Raw genomic sequence first — 25,091 nt, 5'->3', positions numbered from 1 at the left:
GTGTATTTAAAAACAATTATTAATAAATAAAGAAAAAAATTATTTTTATTATTTATTATTTATGTTAACTTTTTTAGTTTATGTATCATGGAATTACCAATATGTTTGTCTATTAAATTTTCGAAGATCGACTGTCACAATATTGTGATTACACTATTGTTTATCATTGCTTAATAGATATATTTTTTTAAATATAATTATATTTGACATAACATAAAATTTGATAAAAATTCAATTTTTTAAAAATAATTTGTAGTAATTTTAATAACGAAATCAAATTTGACAAATTTCCATTTTATGATGTTAAATTATTTTGAAAATGTCTTCAATTCGATAGGCGTCCGTGGAAAAATAGAAACAGGCAATAGAAAAATAAATATCTGAATTTTATTTTAGACGTGAAATCTGAATAAAATATTAAGAGAGATATTGTAAGTAAAAGATGATATTGTATCACACTTATTTCCATTTTGATATTCAATTTAAATTACAATTATTGTTTTAATTTTGAGTAAAATGGATACGTGACTGATAATTCTTTTGTGTATATTTACGTTGCGATACCTACTGTAGTTTGAAGAATAATCACAGTAGGTAATTACATTTTTTATAAAAATAAATATATATAGCTATGAAGTAATTTCCTTTAGCTGTTAAAGCTAATTAGTTTTTAGTTATATTTTCAAATTTTAAGAGTTTTATTATTCATATAAACTTTTTAGAACAAATCGTGATTTATAGTACGTTTTACTAAATAATTTTCCATTTTAAATATGTTAAACCAACAAATCATTTCTATAAGAAGCTAAATGTATAGATAATGATTAATTAATTTATTTTATTATAACTTCACTAATAATAGTTGCAATAAATAAAATCATTCACCAGATAAACTAAAAATAACGGTACTAACCCAACACTATATATTGGTAAAATTTTTTTTACTAAGATTACTAATAAAGTATTTACACGAACAAATGAATTCTCAAGGTTTTAGTTTGAATAAAATAAATTTTATGGCTAATATTTTTGATGTCGGCGAAAACGTTTTGTTCATGCAATCAGTTGTTAAAAACATTTTATATTTACTACATAAAAATGTAAGCAAAACACTCAATTTATTAATTATACTTTTTTTAATTAATCTAGCAATAATACCGATATCAGCTTCGCGCAAAGATGCCATGGAATACCTATTGAACAATCCCTATTGGAAAAATTACGAAAAAACTCAACCAGATGCTGGTATAAAGGATCTTGGAAAAATTTACACAATAGGGAAAATAATTGCAAAAGACGATAATGGTAAAATTGTCAATGATAATAATTTGGAATGTAAAATTCGGCATTATTATACTCTAATTAGGTGCATTTTTACTGATAAGTTAAAAGTCATAGTTTTATATTTAAGCGCTGTCTTGGATCATCAGGAAAAAACGAAAATCCTATGGGAGGATTTTTATACATTTTTTTTTGAGCAAATCGATAATTTTGAAAGCGTATTTGATAGCATTAATAGCTCACTATCGCTACTGGCTAGGTGGTACTTTGAAAAAAATAATGTTAATAAACCAGCTATAGATGAATATAGTATAACACGTGTTATGATTGATATTAAGTCGTTGCCATCATTTTCAAAAAGTGTAAAAAACATACCTATAAATCTGGAAAAATGTGAAAAATCATTAGATGAAATTCAGGAAAATTATTTTCGATTTGTAAAAGTACAAACTGATAATGATTTCGTAAAAAAAATAAAAGATAGAGTTCAAGAAATTTTCAAAAATAAAAGATATAAAAATATAGTTGAACAAGATCTTCGTAATGAAACAACAAGTATTATTGACAAATTTTTCAGAGATTTTGATTATTTGGGATTCATTTACAACACAACACAAAAAATTGTGTCTGTGAAGGAAATGCCCAAAAACGAATCGAAATCTTCATTCCAACGTAGTCGTAGTTGTTGTCATTAGTTTTAATTTTAGTAGAATCATTGAAATTTCAGAAATATTCAAGTTATTTTATATTAGTTTTTAATTTTTATTAATCATCTCTTTCTCTTTGGTTTGGCTAATTTGACGAATTCCTATAATAATTAAACTTTACAAAACTAATTATAATACATGTAAAAAATTCAAAGTATAGCAATGAAATTGTTAAAAAAAAAAATATTTGTTTTTATATTTAATCTTATATTAAATAATTTAACTATATAATTAAGTATAATCATTTTATGTAAATATTGTTATATAAATTAATCTTTTTGTTTAAATTTGTCTCATTTGTAGATTGCAAAATAAATGAATTGTTTATCGGTTAAATTGATCATTGTTTTCTTAAAATATATGACGTTTGTCCATTGATTGTTATGTTAATGTATAGCTATATAATAAATTAACTTAAAATAAAAATGGTAAGTCTACCTATGAACAATTATATAATTTTTTTATTACTACACTTGTGAAATTTTAACTAAAATCTATTATTTGTTTTTAACACTTAATACTTTAATCTATTTTCAAAAACACTTGACATCAATACATTAACACGTCTACTCAATGGCCTAGGTTTTCGCAAGTTATAAATAATAATAATAATAATAATAAAAAACTACATTAATTATATTTGTAAAGTTATTTAAATATTAGTATAAATTATTTTTATAAATATGAACAAAGTTTATAGTCCAAAACGTGTACTAAACACTAAAATATACCTAACTCTATTATCCGTTATATAATAGGTTTCATCCAAGCAATACAACTCTGATGTCTGTAATTACACAATAATATACTTAAGTAGCTCATGGGGTGACCTTTCGAGGGCTCCATAGGCTGCCATAGTCAGGAACTTAATTGACGTCGAAAACATATGCAAACGCATATAACCTGTTGTAAATATAACGCGCTACAATAGAAATTAATAAATAAATTTAGACAGAATGAGGGCTTAAAGTGGGGGGGCTCAAGGGACCCACACATCCTACCTCTAAATGTGCTTAAAAAGCGTTCCATTTAAAGAAATCGCAACATCCTCTGGAATACTAAATTTTTTAGTCAAAATTACCAATATAATGTTATAAAATTAATATATTATTACTAATAATACACTTTAACGCAGTAAAAAAAAAAGTTAAAATAAAATTCGTCACATCTTAAAAAACGATGAGCAAATTTTTCATTGGCAGATCGTTTATATCTTTTTATACCTTATAGCACTAAAAATAATGATGACAACGTATTTTAGCAGTTCATTTGGTTTGCAAACCGATAATTTTATTTAACAATTGATATCTAATTATGGTTCAGTTATCAGACACAGAGCTACGTGGTATTACCATGTGCGCATTATTCTTTCAGTCTTTTCTAGTTAGCAGTTAAAAGTTATTTACTAAAAATATGTTTTAACTATATAGAAATTATTTTTTTTAGTTTTAATTTATTGTTTGAACAATAATTTTTAAATGATTTCAAAATTATTATAATTATGAGATATTAGACATTAATGGTTAATAAAGTCATTTTATATGCAAAATAATATTTTAGCACATTTTTATTAATTATTTTTAGAATTTACATTTTATCTAACAAAAAAATTTTATATATATAAAAAAAAAATTATGTACAATAAAGTATCAATTTATTTATGAAGTATAAACATTTTTATCAATAGGCACTAAGTATATTAAGCAATACATTTTTAAATGTATTGTTATTTAATTGTGTTATATATTTATTATATAAGTAGGATGGCATGATGTACCTCATAACGTAATTGTAAACATATTTTGCAAATTTTTTATTGAACTAAAATAACAATTTTTAATTTGAATTGAATGAAATTTTTATCTTTCAACGTAATTAAAATATAAATTCTAATGATTACAAAAACAAATTATTTATATATATACGCAGTGATTTGTTTATCACAAATCACTCAATTACTCGCAAAATAAATATAATATTGGACAAAAAATGTTTAATTTATTTAATTTACATATATATTTTGATTTAACAGCTAATAATGACTTTTAAGAATCATTCCTCATAACATAAAGGGGTTAAACTTAAACTTTATTTTATTACGTAGTAACGCAGATATTTGGTTAACTTATAAAATAGAAAATGATATAATTAAAAAAATGACTAGTCTATAACAACTTATAGACCAATACTTAGGAGGTTATCATTTTTATACCAAGGCTGGACGAAAAGAACGACGGGAAACTGATAAATGATAAAAATAGTAGGATCCACTCCTCATCTCCAGTCTATAATTTAAATGTTTAATAACTTATATATATATATACACAGAGTTTTCAAAAAATAAGAAAACATGTTAATTATTACAATCAATGAAAACAATTGAAACCTGTATCCTTATTTACTGAACACTCTATATATATTATTTTATTTCTTAACACCTTTAATGATATTTTTTAATTTTCTCTAAGTATTAAAAATGGCCCTACTAATTCGAGGTAAATGCAAATAAGTAGTTGTAGCGCTAAAATGTTTAAATTAAATATATATTAATCATTAGTTTCAGTCAATAAATTAATAAATAGTATTTTGTTTCATTTTTAAGTGTTTTAGTTCGCATTTTATAACTACGAAGCAAGATTCATAATAACGATTATTAAAGCATTTAGCTATTCTTTATTTTTTAAGTAGATATACTAAATTTAAAATTATAAATAATGATCATAAATATGCAACTTGAGTATAACTAATATCAGCAAATACACTAAACAATTACCCAGTAGGATTTTTAGGACGGATAGTTGTAAACGCGTTAAAAACCTTATTAAAATTGAATTTACGTAATACTTATCGATAAATCACGTTTCTGTAATAATTATATTTAACTTAATAAAAAAAAAAATCATATAAATGTTTTTCAAAAAAAATTTCATACATCTACATTTAAAATATTGAGATGAAAACCATAGGATAGAAATATGTTGAACTATTTTATTGATAGAAGTTTGATGTTTAGAAGTTGGAATAATCTTTTTGAAAGAAGACACTATTAAATTAAGGCCAGTAAGAAAGAGGAATCTAATCTAATTCAAGTTAGATTGAATTGGGTAAACCAGTTTTTTTTCTAGTGATAATGATGTTTTAAAAATAATGCAGTCATGTCAGATGAATTTCGTGTCACTCGTAAAATATTTTTGGATTCAACGGTGTTAAAAAATTTATATGGCAACTCGAAAATTAAATAAAATACTATAGAAATAAAATTATATAGTTTATAGTATATTTAGGATCGGATCAGATTAGTTTTCAAAAATTTTATGTAGGATTGGATCGTACTTTGACTAATCAGACTGGATCGTTTTTTTTGGCCCATCTGAGGCTCTACTATTTAATTATTCGTTGAGCAACTCTAAGGTAGCTGTTCCAGTTACTGAACACCTTCCAATTTTCTGAAATTTTAATTCTCTAGCTATTGTAAATTTGTAATGCGTGATTTTATTACCAAAATTTAAAATTTATGTTGTTTAAATGTACTATGAGCAATCAAAATTCCGTTTATTTACTGAGTCTTCTAAGTTTTTTTTTAAACTTAAATTCATTCTAGAAGATTTATTTTTTATTTGATATTACTTAAGTATGAAAATTTAAGAGTCGATAAAATTATCGATTTTTTACGCGAGTATTAGAGATTATTTCGTAATAAAAAACTATTTATTTTGTAGATAGTAAATATTTAATTGTTCGATGACTAGACGAGTTGCTATATCATTTTCAACAAAACACAGTAAAATTTCAAATAACAATGTAAACTATTATAATTTAATCGCATTTCTATTATCTAATGAATTTGAAATGAAACTTATAAAAACAAATGCGCTGTGACAATTTAATAATTGTATTTGAAAAAATGTTATTACAAAAAAAAATTAAATTAATTTAGACATATCGAACAGTAACTGTTATAATGTACGATTACTTATTATTATTATTATTTTTTGTATAAATTTATAAACTCTAGTAGCACAAATAATATTGAAAACATAAACATTGCTTTTCGCAGTGTAACGTATTAACAAAACACTTATGAGCTTTATGCTGCCATTTAAGTCTGTTAATAAAGTTTTGGTCGTAGTTCACACACAGTTTCCCTCAGGCGGCAGTCTCTAAAATATTACTGTATAAGTTTCACGCAAACACAGCGTGATGGACGCAGCATGATGCGAATTTTAGGGTACGCAGAAGGTTTTACCCAAGTAATAATTTCTGTAACGATTTATTTCTTATAATCTCAGCGGGAGGATTCGTTTAATAACATCACAATAAATTCGTCTGAGAAATAAATTAACTTATGAAACAACTCAATATTTCGATATATTTTAATAAGTGGTTAAATATTCCAACAATTTGTCGTAAATACTTTTTGATCTAGCAATAAAAAAAACATGTTAATACTGAATATTATTATTCAATATTACTGAATAGTTAGTTTAAAAGTTTCGTTAAACCGTTTAAATGTAATTTTATTGTTAACAAAAATTTTTTTTTTCAAAATGAAAATAAAAATTGTGGTTTCTCGATTTGATATAGAATTTATAAATAGAATATTTATAGAAATTTTATTGCACCATAATGTTAGACAAGTCAATAAAATTTATTTTTTCTCGTAGGTATTCGTGTTCGAAAAATAAAAAAACTACCTTATTAAATTAAACGTCTACGATACTTATATCAATACTGATATTTCTATTAATTCTATTCGATATTTCATACACATCGAAGCACTTATTTATCATCTTTGAAATCTTTTAGATATATATATATACATGTATTTAATAAATATAATTACCTGATAATACTAAAGCCGGCCAAACCGTTAGCATGAGCACCAAAACAAACATGACTACAACTACTGTAGTCGCCATAATCGTGTTTACGTCGCTCGGCCCACAACAATTGTCCACTCAACTAGTGTCATGTCCCTGTAAATAAATGAAACAAATTAACTGACGTATCTTATTGTAGATCCAATGTACAGTTAAAAACTCAAATATTTTTTTCGTAAATTCTTACATGTCTAATTATCAATTAATTGTTCGACAGTTGTCTAAGTTTGAATACAGTAAGATGATAATTAATTACCATATATATTTTTTTATGAGTAAAGTAGAACACTGAATAATTTTCGATTAAATTATTGCCGTCTTAAATAAATTAAAATAAAGTACTTAAAACAATTTTAATGATGTTTTTAGTTCATAATGAAACTAACTAATGGTATAATGCTGTCGCTACTTTGCTTTTACAACGATTTGGCAACCATGTTTTCAATGAAAATTTTACAAAAGCCTGGCAGGGACTACAGCTTTTGTAAAATTTCGTTGTCAACCGTAATCGAGAGATTCTCTTAACAAATGTCAATTAAATTGTTACGTATACATTAACGAACATCGTATACAAATGTTTATAAATGTAAATATTAAGATACCGCTGGGATTTGATATATATATATATACTATGTAGGACAAACATATATTTAGCACAATATTATGTTTAATTCTAAAAGGGCTTAGCTAGGACATACACTTTGCACAGTTTATCTCTGACATTTGATCTACATTTAAAGTCTATGCATAAATTATAAACATACAAAGCCTCGACAAAAATTTAACTTTGAAAAAGGACCAAGTTCTATCCCTAAACCTCAAATAAGTCCACCTATCAAAGTAGTGATACCTACATTTAACCAAATTTGCTTTTTTTAGTTAATAAACTCAATCCTAATTTTATGAACAACATCGCTTCTTTATTCGTATTGTTTAACAGTTTTTCTCCATTTTGTTCTTCCTATCTCCCACGTGATCCGTAATGAAATACAACTACTGAGCTAGTACTTGGTGAGTGTTAATAAATACGAATAAAAAAGCAACATTGTTCATGAAAGTAGGATTAAAGTTTTTGATCTAAAGAAAAAACTAACTAGGCCACAATAAAAATATCACTACTTTGATAATAGGTTAACTCTTTTAAGAGGGAAGAAATTGAAACTTGGCCTTTTTTAATGAAATAGTTTTTTTGGGGAATATCACTCCTTTAAGCAAACAAAATATATAGTTATCAAAAGCCACTAAAAATCAAAACATAGAACTGCCTGCCTTATCACTCTCAAATATAGCGCCTGTCTGTAAGACCGTTTATTTTGAGAAAATAATAACTTTCAGATTTTCCCTTTTACTACACTGTTAGATATAATTTTGTGATAATTTTCACAGATCTATATATACAGTAAGTGTCTTATAATTTTGTTCGTTGAGTCATTCAGTTAATACTAAGAATGAAAATTTTAAAATTTTTTCATTTAGAATTGGCTTAAGATTAAGTACTAATTTGTTTACGGTGTTCCAAGTTACTAGAGCTTAATTTTGGTTTTATAATACACAATCTAAAGAGGAAACAGAGATTTGAGAGTTAAAAAAAAATGGGTATATTGATTTCTATAAAGATACACTAGCATTGCTAGAACTTGACTTAGATTAATATATAATATTTTAATATTGTTTATTGATGTAAATCGATAACTGCAATACTTAAAATTTATAATACCATAAAACCAAATGTTATGTATTGTGTGTAAAGGATATCATAAGAAAAATATTGACTATAGAAATTCAAGCAACACTAATAGGTTAAGCACATAAAAATCATACTTGGAAGATTGTATCATACTAGTATTTTATTTTATTAAAATAAAGCTTTACGGTTGTGTTAAAATACAATTTATTTATATTTTCTATTTTATTAAAGATAAAATTTTTTTTTATTTTATTAATTTTTTATTACTAGTGAATTATTCATTCTATATTATTTGATTACATTATTTAAATATAGTTATGATAGTTTCTTAAAAACGTGAAATTTTTATAAAACCTTTAGCTAAATATTACATAGAATTTTGTTTTGTATAATATTTACTTTGAACATTTTAGCCATTGGTCATTATTATAATTTATTAAACTCATCACAATAAATTTAATTTGCTGCGACTGACAAAAAAAAAAACTAAATAAAAGTTTGCAACAAAGCTATGGCAAAAATAAATTCAATTTAAACTTAGATATCATTAAAAATAAAGAATAAAAAGTAAATTATAATAAATAACTTCATACCTAATGTTTCTGGCATTAATCTAAAACAAACCACTGTCTATCCAAGTTGATGCATCGTAAATAGAACATTGAATATAGTATTTCAAAAACAAATATTTAACTGTTAGGAGATTAAAAATCGAAAGTACATAAAATTTTAATTAAACACTTTATTGTAACAAAACGAATTATCTTGACGAGGGCTGAGAAAATATATTTAGCCTTAAAGAAACAGTAAGGACAAATGCGTACAATCTGACGACAACAGCATGGTAGCAGGAAAAGGATTGCTGCAACAGCTGTGGTCGTTGTTAGCCATTTATTCGATGATAATGAATAATATAGTTTTAGAAAACACGGTGACAGCAGAGGCTTTTCTGATCGGTAGTAATCAACGGCGTAATTGGTCGTGGACAGGCCCCGATGTTCAACCCTACTCTTGATATTGACACATTCGCTGAGAACAAGGAAAAACAAGGGAGCTTAAATTTAATTCAAATGTAACTTTTAAATATCATGATACTGAATATGTTTATAAAGTTTCAAAAGAAAAAAGGGACAAACGAGTTGATACAAATATTTTTGAAAAATGTAAAAAAAAAAACAACGTTTTCTTTATTATTTAAAATATAAATTTATTTGAATGAATAATTCTATGATTCATAAAAATTAATACATTTATTTACAAATTATATAGGAAATCTAAGCCAAAGAGTGAATCTCTATTTTTTGAGAATCAAAACTTACAATAAAAATTTAAATGTTTATTAATTATATAAGAAAATTGTTTTGTACCATTAAACTATTAATTTGAAATATTTATAACTTGTTGTAGAGTTCATCTTCGGAGCGACAGTTACAGGTTCATGGTTGTAACTATACTGTTGGCTTAGTTTGTTTACAGTTTATTTTTATATCGGCTTATAATTGATAATGCTCATGTTTATTATCGGTTCTTTTTTTTGTCATGTTGTTATTGATAACAACTGTCTGTTGTTTTCACCTGATTACTGATATTGTTATTGTTTACGGTATTTTTGGCATTTAACTCTATCATACACCAAACAAAAAGAAGATCAATAAACAACAACAAAGAAAAATATGATATATGTAAAAAAACTATTTAACATATCAGAAAATTGCCGGTGAAAGGGCTAAATGCGACGAGTGCAATAAACAACAACAAAAACAAAAATTAGAATAAAACAATAATCAGACAGTTGTTATCAATAACAACAACAAGTAATCAACATCAACGTTATCAATTATCAGTTGATATAAAAATAAACTGTAAACAAGACAAGCCGACAATATAGTTACAACTACGAACCTGTAGCTATCGCTATGAAGACTCTACAACAAATTCGAAACGTCAACCCTAAAAAACCACACAAAAACCCTTTCCGTAAAGTATAAAAAAAAAGTAATCCATAAAATTTTTAAAAATTTTGTAAAATTTTATTTTGAGGATACATTGGTTTTACAAACCAAATTTCACTTGGACTTCATTCATAAAAAAAAAATGTTGATAATATTTTAAATCTTTTTTTTTAACCTTCGTAGAATTAAAATTAATAATTAAATTTTGAAATGAATTTTATCTAAATAACTAGAATTTGATAACCTAGTTTAATACATTGCAATTAAAAAAAAAAATTTAGTTTTACCAGGTATTCTTCAATTAAAATCCCTAGTTTAAGAAAATTAAAATCTAATGGACTAGTTAATTTGACAACAATTATTTAAATATTTTTAATCTGATCTATGTTTTGATATCCAGTAGTATTATTGTTTGGTTTCTTGCTATAAAACAAGCATTAAAAAACAATCGTCTCTGTATATTTATTTAGTGATATTAGAAATTGTAGCTCTTATATACCTCTATTATGCCATTTATGTCCAAAATAAAATTGATTATCTTAAAAGTATAAAACTAAAAATATTTATATTTATAATAACACTTATTTTATTTATATTTATATTAACATATTTACAATGCTTATTATATGTTACTATAATATTGTGTCGAGAAATTAAATTAATTTTAGTATTTCTCTTTTAAATTAAATATTTTGATGTAATTTATCAAAATTAAAACATTTACACAATTTTTTTTATTTATAATGATATTTCTCCAAATAATTTAAAGGTCAGCAATTTTTATTTATTCTTACTTTGACGAACCCATTTTTTTTGAATTTCATTAAATTGTCTAGGTGATAAATGCATAAACGCAAATTATTATTTGTAACTTGAAAGTCGTAATATAATTTCCTGGCGTGTATTACTGTAATAATTTGTGTGTGGTCCAAATATTATAATCAAATGCGCGTTACACGAAAATATAATTTAAAATATCACAATAGGCGTTGTGCCAAGAAACTTTTTCGAAATCCGAATTAAATACACAGAAAAGTGTTATCAAAAAAGCAGAAACGACAATAAATAAGTAACTGAATACATTTAAAACAATTAGATAAAAGTACAGTGGCGATATTAATTTTATAAACATGAACCAATGTTAAAATTAAATGCCAAAACTTAATACATTAATCTGTAAGGAAATTTATTATTATTTATTTACTGTCGAGAAATTTTACTTGTATAATTAAATATTATAATTTTGATTAATAATTATTGGTATATCATTCGAATTTTGAACGTCAAGGAATTGACGCTATCTAAAAACTTGTCTGATATCGGTTTTTATTGTAAGTTGATCGATTATAGTTTATTCGGAATATTCGCTTTTTTACTCGCTCTATGATTTATCTACAAGTATTTTTTTTATTAAAATGATAACATATATAAATAATTTACATATATTAAATAGTGTTAATATACAGTTAATATAAAATAATTGAACAATTTATTTAAAAATAAGATGCACTAGTTGGGGGAAACGTTTCCAAACCCATGTTTCCTCTATAGCTATATACTTTGAGTAAACGTGAGCAATTGAAATAGTTGTTCGGTTTCCGCTTCGTTTAGTACGATATATATACAGAAATTCAATTTGACAAGACAAGGCATTTGTGGTGCAGTGGTTCATAGTTATTGTAACCCTAACTAGAAAAAAACGCGCAAAAAAATTCTATAGGGAAATTTAATCAAACCACCTTTGTTGTGACGTTTTTAAACAAAAAATACATAACTCGGAGACAGCTGAATTGATTTGATGCGCTCAAATAATTTTTAATATGAAGAAAAATTTAAATATTATTATTGTAAATTGCAGAATTTCTTACAGTCATGTCACTATGCAAATTTCGGAAACGTTAAAAATTATTAGCATTAACCAGCTAAGCGTTTAATGGGATTCAATTAAAATTATTACCATTTTAGGTTTACTATTGTTCCCAATAAATATTTTGTATGAATAGGTGTAATAATAAATTTATTAGAATGGCCTCTTGAATTATTATCATCCAAAATGTTTAGCAGTTATATTTATTGATATTTATTACTAACAAATAGAATATGAAGAATAAGATTTATTTGTATTTTTGATGATAAATATTGCAACATTAATGTTTTGATAATTGACTTTTAATACATATTTTGTTAGAATTGTCAATTATGAAAAAGCAACCCATTTTCTCACACAACATTGAAAATTTAGAAAATTGTAGAGGAAAAACTAAAAATGTGAAAAACAAACGCACAATCTTCTAAAATGGTTGGAGAATTAGAAGAAACTAACGCAAAATTATATTTAATGAACTAACAGAAGAATTTTTCTAATTTTGGTGTACCTATTGCTCGTATTTTTTGTTTACCATCTAACCCACAACGTTCAATGATTGTGGCAACTCCGTATGATAGCAAATTCAATAAAAATATTTTGTGATACTTTTATTAGTGATATGCTCCTTAACCTTCGAATTTTCATTCATTGAAAATATTATTAAATCTTTTTAAAGTACTAATTAATAGCTGAAATATCTTGATAATTATATATTAAATCAAAAGAAATCTATTATGGATATAAACTATAATAAAGTTTAAGATTACATTAGATTTTACATGCCACAAAATGTATTTTTCTATAATTTATTTTTTTATATGAATGTGTTAAAATTTTCTTGGATTGCTTGAAATATTTACGGATGAATCCACGTTTTCAGTTATAAGCTGACGTTTCGTATTCGTTGCACAGTCCATCTGTAGAGCGATGAAGATGGAATTTACAATACATCCGAAAATTCAGTTTATAACTGAAAACGTGGATACGTCCGTAAAAATATTAAGCATTTATTTTATGATAAAAATTCAAGACTGCCATGAATAGCAGATAGTTTGCCAGATAACTGGCATGTATGGGTTAAAAATCGACCATACACTTGGTTGGATACACATCGGTCGATTGTGCTGTCGAGAATTTGTGTTGTGATTATTTAGGCTATCGTTTTGCTATACTTAGTTGTTGTCGGTCTTTTCTCTATATCTGTATTGCCTCTGTCAACTTAGCGTTTTTTAGCTATAAGCTCTATGACACTTGCGAGCCAGTAGTTTTGTACTACATACATTTAATTGATTTATGTTTTGATAATTTATTCTACATTCATTCAAACAGTCCACTCACCATATTGCTTTTACTCGACATAGCCTGACTTAAGACAAAATAGAACAACAAATGTTAACGAACCCGCGTGAATACCATCGTGTAACACCCGAGCACTATTCATTCACACTTATTATAAAGGACAATTTTAAATACTTAAAAAGTATTTGACATATGTTTATCGATTATTTGAAAACGTAAGTTTCAGTAGGACGAACGTTTTCATCAGTCGTTTTCCGGCAGTTGATAAGAACAGAAATTGAACAGAAACATTTGATTTTGCCGTATGTTTTCTGTATTGCCAGTTGGTGTATTTACAAATGTTCACTCAAAATAATATGCCTTACATCCACAATTTAAGCATATCTGTTGACAAAATTACAATTGACAATAAATGCTGCGTATCTGCGAATAGCGTTATCATAAAAAAAACAATGATCTACATATATTTGTAGTCCCATGCATATTATACCTGTATATTATCTTGAAAATTTAAAGTTTTATATCTAATAAACGAATAAAGTTATGTTAGAATTTCAAAATTCATTTAGTATTAAAATAAAACCTCAAACATTTGATTAAATTCAAAATATGTGTTCCTCTTTGAAAGAAACAAAGTTGATACCTATACAAGCCATTGTTTTAGTTCTGTAAGTAAGGGTTATGATCTAGTTAATTATCCAGTATACGCCTAGTGATCTTATCACCTAGTGACGTTATCACTTAGTTGATTGTCACGTTTTACCAGTTTACACAAGTTTAATAATACATTTTTTAGTGGACCATAGTATATATACTATCAATATCATTATACTTTTAGTTTTAAATTAATATTTTAAATGTATTTTTAGTTTTAAATAATGTTAGAAGTGATTAATTGTTACTAAATTTTTTTTAAGTACTTATTTGGTGCAAGCTTAAAAGGACATTATTTCTGTTAAGTCATATGTCTAAAAATTTTTGTCTTGGTATTTTTAACGATTTTCATATTTAAGTATGAATATGATATCTTTTTAGTATTTACATTATGATAGTAAATTACAAAGAAACATTTGCTATTATTTTATTTATTTAAAATAATGCTATTAAAAATTATTGACAAAAACAAATAGAATTTTAGCAATAAGTTAATATAGTGTCTATCTGTCATCATTTTTAGACAAAAATATGCTTGTTTTGAATACGCAAGTCTTACAGTTGTTGGTTTTTGAAATTATTGAACTTTAAAGTATAGTAAGCATTTTACTTACAGTAAACTTGATGTAGTTTTCTAAAATATTAATGCTTATTTTGTACTAGATGTACAGATAATGATTAATTTCAATAACTACGACTAATAATAAACGAAATATAATAACGTTAAGTTGTATTGTTTTATTTAATGTTTATTTTGTACAACATGATAAAATAGATTAATTAAAAGCGCCAACCGTAAAAGGGTTAACGTTAATTCATATAAATTGTGCGTAATTATAAAATTATTTGAAACGCGAACGTTTTTGTTGTTGTTCTGGTTTTTAACATAAAAATTCATGAACATTTTATTAATAAATTACAATAAAAAGTAAAAATGTAAATGTTAATTGGATGATGTAGCCAAAAGGCTATTCTCGTAATTATAATCACTTATAATCTCATAAATGGATCGTTAATTTTCAGTCAAGTTACAAGTACCATAAAATGCGGAATTCTCTTCAATTTTCTACTCAATAACAATATGATACTTTAATCATGACTATTGCAGTCAGCAAAATCTCAAAGTAACTTTTTCCCTTTGCAGCTTACTTATTTTATTTTTTCATTCAACAAATACAGAGCACTCTCATTAAAACGGTATCTCTTCAAAATTTTGGATGTAAATAATTGAAAACTCAGAAATTAGCGTCAGTAAAAAAGGAAAAAAATCACCATTAAATGACGATGCTTTCAATGAATTCCCTGGTGTATATTCAGTTCTATACAGACCCTCTTAGTCGAACGGTATAATACAGTGCAAGCACCGCGTTTAGTGATATCCTTCAAAATGTCTCTAATGAATTATTACTTATTTAATATAATAACTTTTTTAATTTCTGTTGAATATCGAAGCGAGGATAAAAATAATCGCCACTCGTACACTGCACAGTACTATAGATGTATGTGTACAGAACAATTTCAGAGCGCGATAAAATAATATATCGTTTGAAGTTTTTACCTTTACTTTTTTTTTTTACCAGTTTGTTGTTTTTTTTCGCTTCCATGAGTTACTTGAAAGTTTGAAATTAATTTTTTTCGCTGGCAAAAGGAAAAACTTTTCCTTGGCGGCGGGTCTAAATAGACTGCACGACGGCGACAACGGCGGTGTGACTATGACGGCACAAATTAAGGAAGCCTTCGTGTGACGCCAAGTTAAAATAAAATCAAAAAAATAAAAGTCCGACACGCGACCGCAACGGTTCAATTTTTATCGTTCACACGATTCGTGCGCGTCGTGTATTTACTGTAGCGAGTGTCACCCTTAGATGTGTGCGGGTGTGACAGACCGTTTTTGTGCCAAAAGTTAGGACCCTCTGTGCCTTTGCCCGCGACACGTTGGTAGAGACGGATGGCTTGGCTCATTACGGTCGACGTGGTAGTCGGGGCGAAGGATAAGCCGTACGATGACAGCCGTTGGCGACACCGGAGGAGTAATCGACGGAAATAGCGTCGCCGTATGTGCGTGTTCGTATAGAGTCATTGATGGAAGTCGGTGGGAAAAAGACATTAGCGAAGTAAATGGAAGGAAAAAATATACACGACGAGAGGAACGGTTTTTTTTTTTTTTTGTAAAAGTGCTCGGGCGTTACACGATGGTAAATGGCGCTCGTAAGGTGGTCGACGTGTGTACAGCCAAGACCGATGATGATACATGTTAAGGTTATATGCCCAATGGATTTTTTAATATTATATCATGCACCGTTATCATCTCGCTCGTGGCGGAGAGACGACGAGCAGTGAAGAAAGAGCAAGTTAAATAACGCTGGAATAACCCGCGCCGTACAAGAAAATTCAAGCCAACACACGCCCGCCTCTCAACTAACACCCCCCCGAACCGAAAAGTCCTAAAGTACGCCCAAGTAGTCGTGCCACTCTAGAAATGTATTAAAACGAAAATACCGCCATTCATCAAAATCCGTACGAGACGTGATTTTTTTTACTTCAGGAAAATATTATCGTTTTTTTTTTTTTCAATCACTCGAAAGAGATAAATCAAAACGATATTTCGGAGTTGGCCGGACGTTTCGAAAAAACAACTGAAGTAAAATATTATTTTTTCGAATTCAGTTAGAATTATAGCGCCACTGTAATATATTGTCACGTCTAAAAGCACACGATATTTAAATGCAACAAACTTAATGTATTAATGTCATAAAAATAAGATACTATTTTCGCGCGAATTTTATTAATATACATCAAAGTTAGTACAAAAATTATTAAAAATATATAATGAACAATGAAAAATTAAAAACAATTTTTGATTACTTTTAACCGCGATTACCATAATATTAAATTCGTCACGAATTAATGACCGGAGTTAATTAAAAAATTTGCTGAACATAGTTAAACAATCATCGTGTAATAAAGAGATTTTATCACCTCTGTGCTGTTCAGTGTTGTTCTGTTTATTTCATTTTATTATATTCCCTATGAAGGGCTAGTCTCAGATGATGGTCAATGTTGTAAAAGAGTGGTTTTCTCTTTGTGTTGCTAAGACTCGACTTAATGTTTTAACGAGGTTGCGCCGTGATGTCCATGTAAAAATAGATTTTCAAGTTTTGTATCATCATTAGTTTTTAATATAGTTTAATAAACGACAGTCCCAACAACCCAGATATTTACTGTAGTGTAAAAACTTTCTTTTGAACTTTTCTTTTAATCAATAATATATTATATATTGTATAGTTGTAATAAGTTAGTTTTACGATAACAATAACGACTATCCAAGTCGTTTCGACTTATACAAAGCAATAAAATGTACTTTGAAATGACACTTAAATTTTTATGTACACTATTTCTTAGCATACATAATAATTATTCGACGGCATGGCTGGTTTAAAGAACAGAATGCTGATGTGTTTACCCCAAATTTAGTTTCCTTAGGGGTGGCCTGATTATATTGGTTATTTGTAATGGTTATATGTACAATAATTGTGTCTAGTGAACCAGTAAGTCTCTATTCTATTATAATTTTTTTTATTACTATTGGTTTGTTTGAATTGAGATACCTTCTATGTTTGTTGAAGGAGTATTATTTAACCAGTAAAATAGAGTGTAGTAGATATACTTTGAAAATTAATAAATTTTTTTTTATCATTTTCAAAATATAACCTTCTGTTATAATAATTCACTGTACACCATCTGTTTATTTGAAATATTAAGCCTCAAATGAAATCCCTAACACCCATCATAGAGTAATAAAACATCAATAATATGGCAGACGTGATGTCACTACGGTGATAAAAAGATATTTATCATTGAATCCAACGTGCAACAATAAATAATCAAAATTTAAATCACATTTTCCTGCTCCGATAGTTTAAGTGGTTTCGCTGGTTTACAATTTATCAGTTCTTGGAATGCAGAATTAACGATCGTTGCAAATTACATCTTAATAAAATTATTTAATTTTGAATTCTAAGTAAGCCTTTTTGTTTTTTACAAACCACTGAGTGTAGTCAATAATTTGTCTGTTTCATAACTTCTAAATGATTATTTAAATATAAATTACCTCACAAATGACCGAATACTTAAAATTAATATTTTATTAAGATAAATCACATTTTATGACAAAATCAAAATTACTATTAAAGAGTACATCAACAGGTGTCTCGTACTTATATTGTGTTAATAAAAATATTCATAACTTAAAAATTATGCCGACAGCCAAAAAATTCATACGTAATATATTCGAGTAAATTTCTATGTTGAACATAATTACATAAATTTTGTAAAACATATAATCGAACAATTCGAAGAGAATAAAAATATTATCATAAATAATGAGTTGATTATTAATACAGTTCTTTTTAGTTGTCGGGTAGTAGTGGCTATAATACAATTTCATCCCTTAAATCAATTTAACATAAAAAATCGCAACACAATTAGTTTTAAATTTACATTGATATCATTTAATATTCCAAATATTAAACGACTGAAAATTTACCATATAATCCTGAGCATTTTTAAACATATCGTTAATTTGACAAGTCGTATTTTTTGCTGCGTAAAATATAATTTTTTAATATCACCTAAGGCCAATAAGTGTACCGGAATTTAACAATCAATCGCATATACTTCGCTCAGTAAAAAAAAGCATCGTTTAATAAAAAGTTTATTCGACATATATAAAAACGATATTCTTAGTTTAAACCTCGCTGGTTTTGTTTTATTTAAAAAAGAATTCCACTTTGTCGTTGAACAGTCTTTTGACTACGTTACAAACAGAACTGAGCCTTTTGATAGAATAAAATCTATGAATGTATCGCTATTCATCTTATCATATGTTTTCTTTACATTTTTTTGCCGCCTTCGACTGCAGAAACAAAAAGAGGATTGACGCCTACTACTACGATTTAGTATTGCCGGATCTTAAAATTTATATGTTATCTCACCACAGCTGTCTATTGACTTTTCTCTGCAGCAGCGTATCTAGTTTAAGACATCCGCTGACGTCGCAGTTTTAGTATGAAATCATTGAAGGTGCCCACCCCAGTGCTATCGTGACCGGGCCATGATGTCGGTGTAGTAACGGATTTGCACCGTCTTTCGGTAGAAAAAATACAAAAAAAAAAAAAAAAACGTCCACTTACAGTGATTTATGGTTGCATATATATATATTATCGTTGAAGAAACTTTTTTTTTTTTTTACTCTCGTTTATACTAACGTGCACTGTCCGTATTTGTGTATAATTTATTCAGGCGGTCAAAAAGTTTTATTTATGTGAAAATTTTGCGTTCCCTTTCACTGTCCACGATCAATGAAACAAGATCAGGGGGTAATTGAAGCGATGCTAGTAACTGGTCTCCAATATTGCCTTCGAAAAAAGAACGATCCGTTTTTTTTATGTCAAGTTTTTTTCGGAATGAGTCGAATAATTAATTTACAAAGATAAAAGCTCTTAAACCCTCTGTATGTAGCCTCAAAAAATATATAGTGAAACGGTCTGTTCTTTGCCATCTATTACACGACCTTTGTTTCGCACCAGTCAATACTTATCATCCCTAGTCCGCCCATTGATGATATTAAAAGGTAGCGAACAATGAGCACCGTGTTCAATATATCCAATTATTGATTTCTCGTTGATATTTTATTTATTATTAATTTAATGAACCCCTATATTGTATTTCACCAAAAATGACCTTTAACGCCCCTTTGGCTATTGTGTTGAATTTTTTTTTTTTGTTTCTTTTGAACAAATTCTCTAAACCCCACGTGCACAAATTCCAGTTATTGTCTCGTATATAACAAACATAACATTAAAGTTCATGACATTTCCGCGCTCATACATATGTGCGCTATATATTTTATTAATATTTGTTTTCATGTCCATGACTAGGACTCATGTACACATTAGAGCTTAAATGGCATCATATTGTCCAAGTTCTTTCTAACCTAGACTTTAAAACTACAAGAATATAAACATGAATTTTTAGCGCTGAATATGTTGAAATGTTAATAATAATAACGCAGAAATATTTTCTACAATTACAAGTGAAATATATTTATAGTCACTAAAAAATAAAATTCAATGAAAGAGAAAATGCAATTTGAAGATAAAATGAAAATTGATTTTAGAAACCTAAAATTTCTTACAATATTTTCCTTATTGTATGTTAAATCAAGGATACATACAAAGTACGTTAATTAAAAATCTACAGATAATGTGTTATTGGTTCGTTAATTCATGTGTTTATATTGATTTTATATTCCATTTCAAAATTTTTGTTGATCAATAATTAATTTAATTATAAATTCGAGAATTTAGAACAGAAAATGCTAGTTATTCAAATTAATTTCGAGATAAATAATTAATATCAATATTTTTATGAAAGTGATTCAAGTTTTTTCTTTGCTGAGAATTATAATATCTCCAAATGTATTATAAAATATGCAATCTTCGAACTCGTGGTCCATCAACTAAGTTTATGTATTCAAGTATTTCAAACTCAAGCGAGTTTTATTAATTGAAGAATGAAATTATCACTTTTTCAACTGCCCTTGGTTCATTTGCATATTATGTTTTATTTTATTATTTATCAAATTAAGGTATAGCCAGAAAAAAGAACGTAAAACATTGAAAGTAAATTCTTAAAACATAAAAAACTACCGAAGGGAGTAAACAAAAAGCGCTATAATCTTGAAAATAAAACATTTTTAATTAATGTGCCATTTGTGTTGTTTATTATCCCGAATTAATTCGAAACAACGAACGTACCTTCATAATGTATTTATTTTGATGGAGCAAAGTTTAAAACTTATAACAATAAATTATAACCCAGGGAAAAAAATCGAATAAGATTTTACAAGGGAAATCCCAAGAAGTGGTAATGCTGTTATGAAATATAGAAATATTTTATTTTGACAGCCGATTTGAATCATATTGATTCGGAATAATTCAGCAGTACAACTGTATGTTATAAAAACTTTGGGTGTAATGACTTGATCGCATATACACCGTGCTGAGAATTCAACGTCAATATTCATTTATATTTTTAACGAACGATGATTCCCGACGGGGTGATAGAATTTTTATCAAAATGTTTTTGCCAAGAGACGTGCCGGTGCACCTGCAATTCTCGGCGAATAGTATAAACGTTAAAAAACTAAAAGAATATAAAAGTCAATCCGCATAGCGCTGCGGCAAGTTCGATTTGTGAAAAATGTTCGAAGATGCTCATAGAATTATGTAATATTTTGTACATTTAATGTTAAACCTTCGCTGCACGTTTGTCAAAAATAATATTTGATCGCTGTGTTTGCATTTTGTACACATGTGAAGACCGAAAAACCGCGTTACTTCGAATAAACATAAAGAGAAAAAAATATGTGAATAAAGAACCTCCGGCTGTCGGAGGTTCTTAAAAGAAACAGCACGAAATCAACAGCAACGTGACAATAAAGGTTTAAATTACAAGAAGTAAGAACTGTGGACTGAGATGATTTTATATTATGAACGGCTATCACGCGCTATATTAAATTTGAAATTTAAATTTGAGCCACGCCCTCTCGACCTTTTCAAGAATAAAACGTGCACACCTTTTTAGCATAAATAAAATTTGTATGAATAAATATTTCTTTTGAGATTATACCAAAGTGGCAGAATAATATTATTTTTGATTATAATCTTGTGTAATACTCTCGTTCTGTTTTATAATACATTTACCAATCAAACTCATTTTAATACTTTGGTAAGGCAAATCTTATTAACTATGATTTGGTTCAAAATTTGTATAGTTTAATTTAAAATAAAAAAAAATAAGCTTAAAAAAATTGAAGCATAAAACTAAAAAGAAAACAATAATATTATGTTGTGTTTATCTTAACAAGAAAAATAGATTTATGTTTCTATAAGTTAAGTGACACGAAAATAAAACAACAAAAGCACATCTTCGATTATGCTAAATAATCGTTTTTATTAAATTCTAATACCTTTTTAGATATTCTTAGAAATTTCTTTGTTTTTCCGCTCGGTAGAATCAGTGATGCACTTAATTATAGTTTCTAAGAATTACATCTCTTTAAATTAAACTTTGTTTACTCAATTGAAGCATAAGATCTCTTCTTTCTTAACTTAGTATTGGGAAAAATGATTTATGATAAAAACGTATGAGCTTATAAAATTGGTCACAACGGTCTTCTTAACGGTTATTATTTCGAAGCGCATGCTATCGAACAATTTTAATAAACTGAAGTATAAGTTGCAAGAAAGAGCAATAAAGCATTTTTAGATTTAAAATATTACTCACGTTAGTGGTGGAAACAATATATTACTGTCGTGAGTAGTATACGAATAATGAGTATATGGAAATGGGTATCTTGTTGTAAAACAAACTCTATTTGTTGACGTCTATACTGCGTTAGTTACTAATGAGTAAAAGGGTTAGTTAATGATTGCCAAGATTTAGTGCGTTGACTTCCGGTACTGGGATGCTTCTTACATCATCAATAATCTATTTACTCCAACCATATAGTGTTTAATTCATCAAAATTTTAATTCAATCGATTTAATGTTGTTTTACCAAAGTCTAAATTTTAAATCAAAATTAATGAAAGTACGAATTCACACAGTTTGGTTTTGTTATTAACTTGTCTATAACTGTTGTTATTATCTTATTTTTATTTTAACTTCTTTGACAATATTATCACTTTTTTGCTGTGGGGAAGTATAGGAATTTAATTTAAATAATAATATTAACATGGGCCTTGTCAAATTTTAGAATTTCAATGCATTTCTTTTGTACAAAATTATCAGAGCGTTCTGATGTGTTGAGGTTTGGCACAGGGTACGTGGAGGCTCGTCATATAAAAAACGCCAAACGGACAATAAATGTATGGCGTAATGGTTGGGGTAAGAATAATATAATGTAAAATGATAATAAAAGTATTTTTATTTATCTTTCATCATATATATATAAACTTATATTACATAGGAGTGATTTATGATATTATTATGAACATTCTTTTTTTATCGAAATACTTTCAAAAGCGGAAACACACTATAGGTTTTTTTGTCGCTGTCGTCAAAAAACTTTTCACTGAATATTTCCTTCCGTTTTCTTTTTAGTACATAGAGACTCTTACCCTGAGGTTTGTAGTCTGACGTCGGAAATTACCCGTTTTATCACACACAACAGCGGTCGGTCGTGGATAATTAGTCTCTAGCTAATTAAACGTGCAACGAAATCATTAAAAATACATTGAAGTCGGATAACTATCAAAAAATTTATCCGACGAATTATCGCCAAGAGTATTTTAGGGGTCGTTAACGAAAATCTTTTTTTTTTTTAACTGTAATCGAGCTTTAAACGACTAGTGATACTTAATGCAAGAAAAAATCAAATGAAACTGTGATATAAACATCTGTTTTTATTTCCATGGTTAATGAGACTGTCACCTTTGTCTAATGTTGTGGTGTTTGTTTTGTACTGAAATTATATAATTATAATATATGACATAGTTACATAATTGTGTTGTTGTAGAAAAATTAAGTGGAATTTATAATATTAAGGTGTTTAGATTAACACCTAATAATTATTATTTTTAATGTATTCTAATATATTTGAATTAGAACTAAATTTGTTGAAGTACCTCCGATGGGAGGTCTCTTCACTCAGTCTCTTCTGTCTGTTTTTTTTTCTTTTTATGTTATCACTTAAGCTTATTGTTCAATATTGTAACAGATAGCGTAATAATTAAAATTTTGTTAAAAAAAAAAAAAAAAAAGAACTAAATTTAAAAAAAAAAACCTACTTTTTTTCTAAGATTATTTCAAATCAATATTTGAAAGTACTATAGACACTAAACATTTTTAAAAATAATTCAAAAGTAGATTAGTTCAATTATATTGCATTTTTCTTTATATATTATTTAAACATTTTATTTGAAGATTATTTAGACTTTTTAAACATATCAATGATTTAAATTAATATATTTTATATAATTAATGGATAAAAATCCTATATTCCAATTATTATTGAATTTATTTCTGAAGTACATTATAAATTGCTTTAACTTTTACAAAATTTGCAAACCATTAAAATTCGTGAAAAATGATGCAGATAAGATCAAACAGCTCAAAGGTTTTCCTTTGGTTATACATTTTTTAAGGATTAGAAGAATATTTAACAAAATAAAATCTACCAGTTTCTTTATGAATTGAACCTCTACAAGTACATATATTTTGCATTAAAGTACTATAATCCAAAAGTGTACTTTGTTCGCCTTTAAGGCTGTCCTTAACTAAGCACGGAGTAAATATATTAAAAATGAATAAAATCATAATGATCTTATCGTTAAAAAAAAAAAGGTTCTTAAAAAGAAATACGTACAATTTTAATATTAGTCGTTTTTTAATTTATAATTATTTTGCTGGGTTATTAAATGTTAAATTATATTTATATATACATATATTTAATTCTTAGAAATGTCTTGTTAGTTGGCTTATTGGAATTAATTCAGCAAAAACCATTAGCACTACTACCGTCAAGTTCAGCTATATTACGAAGAGCATTTCCGTCACATTCAGACTTAAGTTTATATTTGACGGGTCACCTCGCATCCATTAAAAAAACAGACTAATTATTCGGCCATGATGTATTATACTTACATTTACGAATATCATTACGGTACAATTAGATTCCCGAATTTTTCTTTTGTTTTAT

At 26.9% G+C, this 25,091-nt stretch overlaps 2 protein-coding genes across 6 annotated transcripts in view; one reads left to right on the top strand and one right to left on the bottom strand.

Annotated features, from left to right (window-relative positions):
* Positions 1–25,091, bottom strand: part of LOC126908689 (uncharacterized) — a 107,484-nt gene that overhangs the window by 30,729 nt on the left and 51,664 nt on the right. For 3 of the 4 annotated variants that reach the window (XM_050690989.1, XM_050690988.1, XM_050690987.1), the window contains one exon: positions 6,832–6,964. In XM_050690989.1, coding sequence (XP_050546946.1) covers positions 6,832–6,907 — 76 coding nt within the window. In that variant the 5' untranslated portion in view covers positions 6,908–6,964. Of the gene's footprint in view, positions 1–6,831; positions 6,965–19,321; positions 19,446–25,091 lie in introns of those variants that run through there. The other variant, XM_050690990.1, reaches the window with a different exon arrangement.
* On the top strand, positions 120–2,169 carry LOC126908703 (uncharacterized). 2 transcript variants are annotated; one of them, XM_050691011.1, is made up of 3 exons: positions 120–431; positions 513–594; positions 1,150–2,169. In XM_050691011.1, the coding sequence occupies exon 3, from the start codon at positions 1,185–1,187 to the stop codon at positions 1,974–1,976; it is 792 nt and encodes a 263-aa protein (XP_050546968.1). In that variant the 5' UTR covers positions 120–431; positions 513–594; positions 1,150–1,184; the 3' UTR covers positions 1,977–2,169. The 2 variants fall into 2 exon arrangements, with proteins under 2 accessions (XP_050546968.1, XP_050546967.1); XM_050691010.1 differs by lacking the exon at positions 513–594 and having other exon boundaries at positions 121–431.

Source organism: Daktulosphaira vitifoliae, unplaced genomic scaffold (genome assembly GCF_025091365.1).
Source record: "Daktulosphaira vitifoliae isolate Bord-2020 unplaced genomic scaffold, ASM2509136v1 Scaffold_5, whole genome shotgun sequence".
Taxonomy (NCBI): domain Eukaryota; kingdom Metazoa; phylum Arthropoda; class Insecta; order Hemiptera; family Phylloxeridae; genus Daktulosphaira; species Daktulosphaira vitifoliae.
This window is presented reverse-complemented; position numbering and strand designations above follow the sequence as displayed.

What these genes read in the sequence shown, in the direction of transcription:
- LOC126908703 (XM_050691011.1), top strand. Translation starts at nt 1,185, where the DNA reads ATGGAATACCTATTGAACAATCCCTATTGGAAAAATTACGAAAAAACT.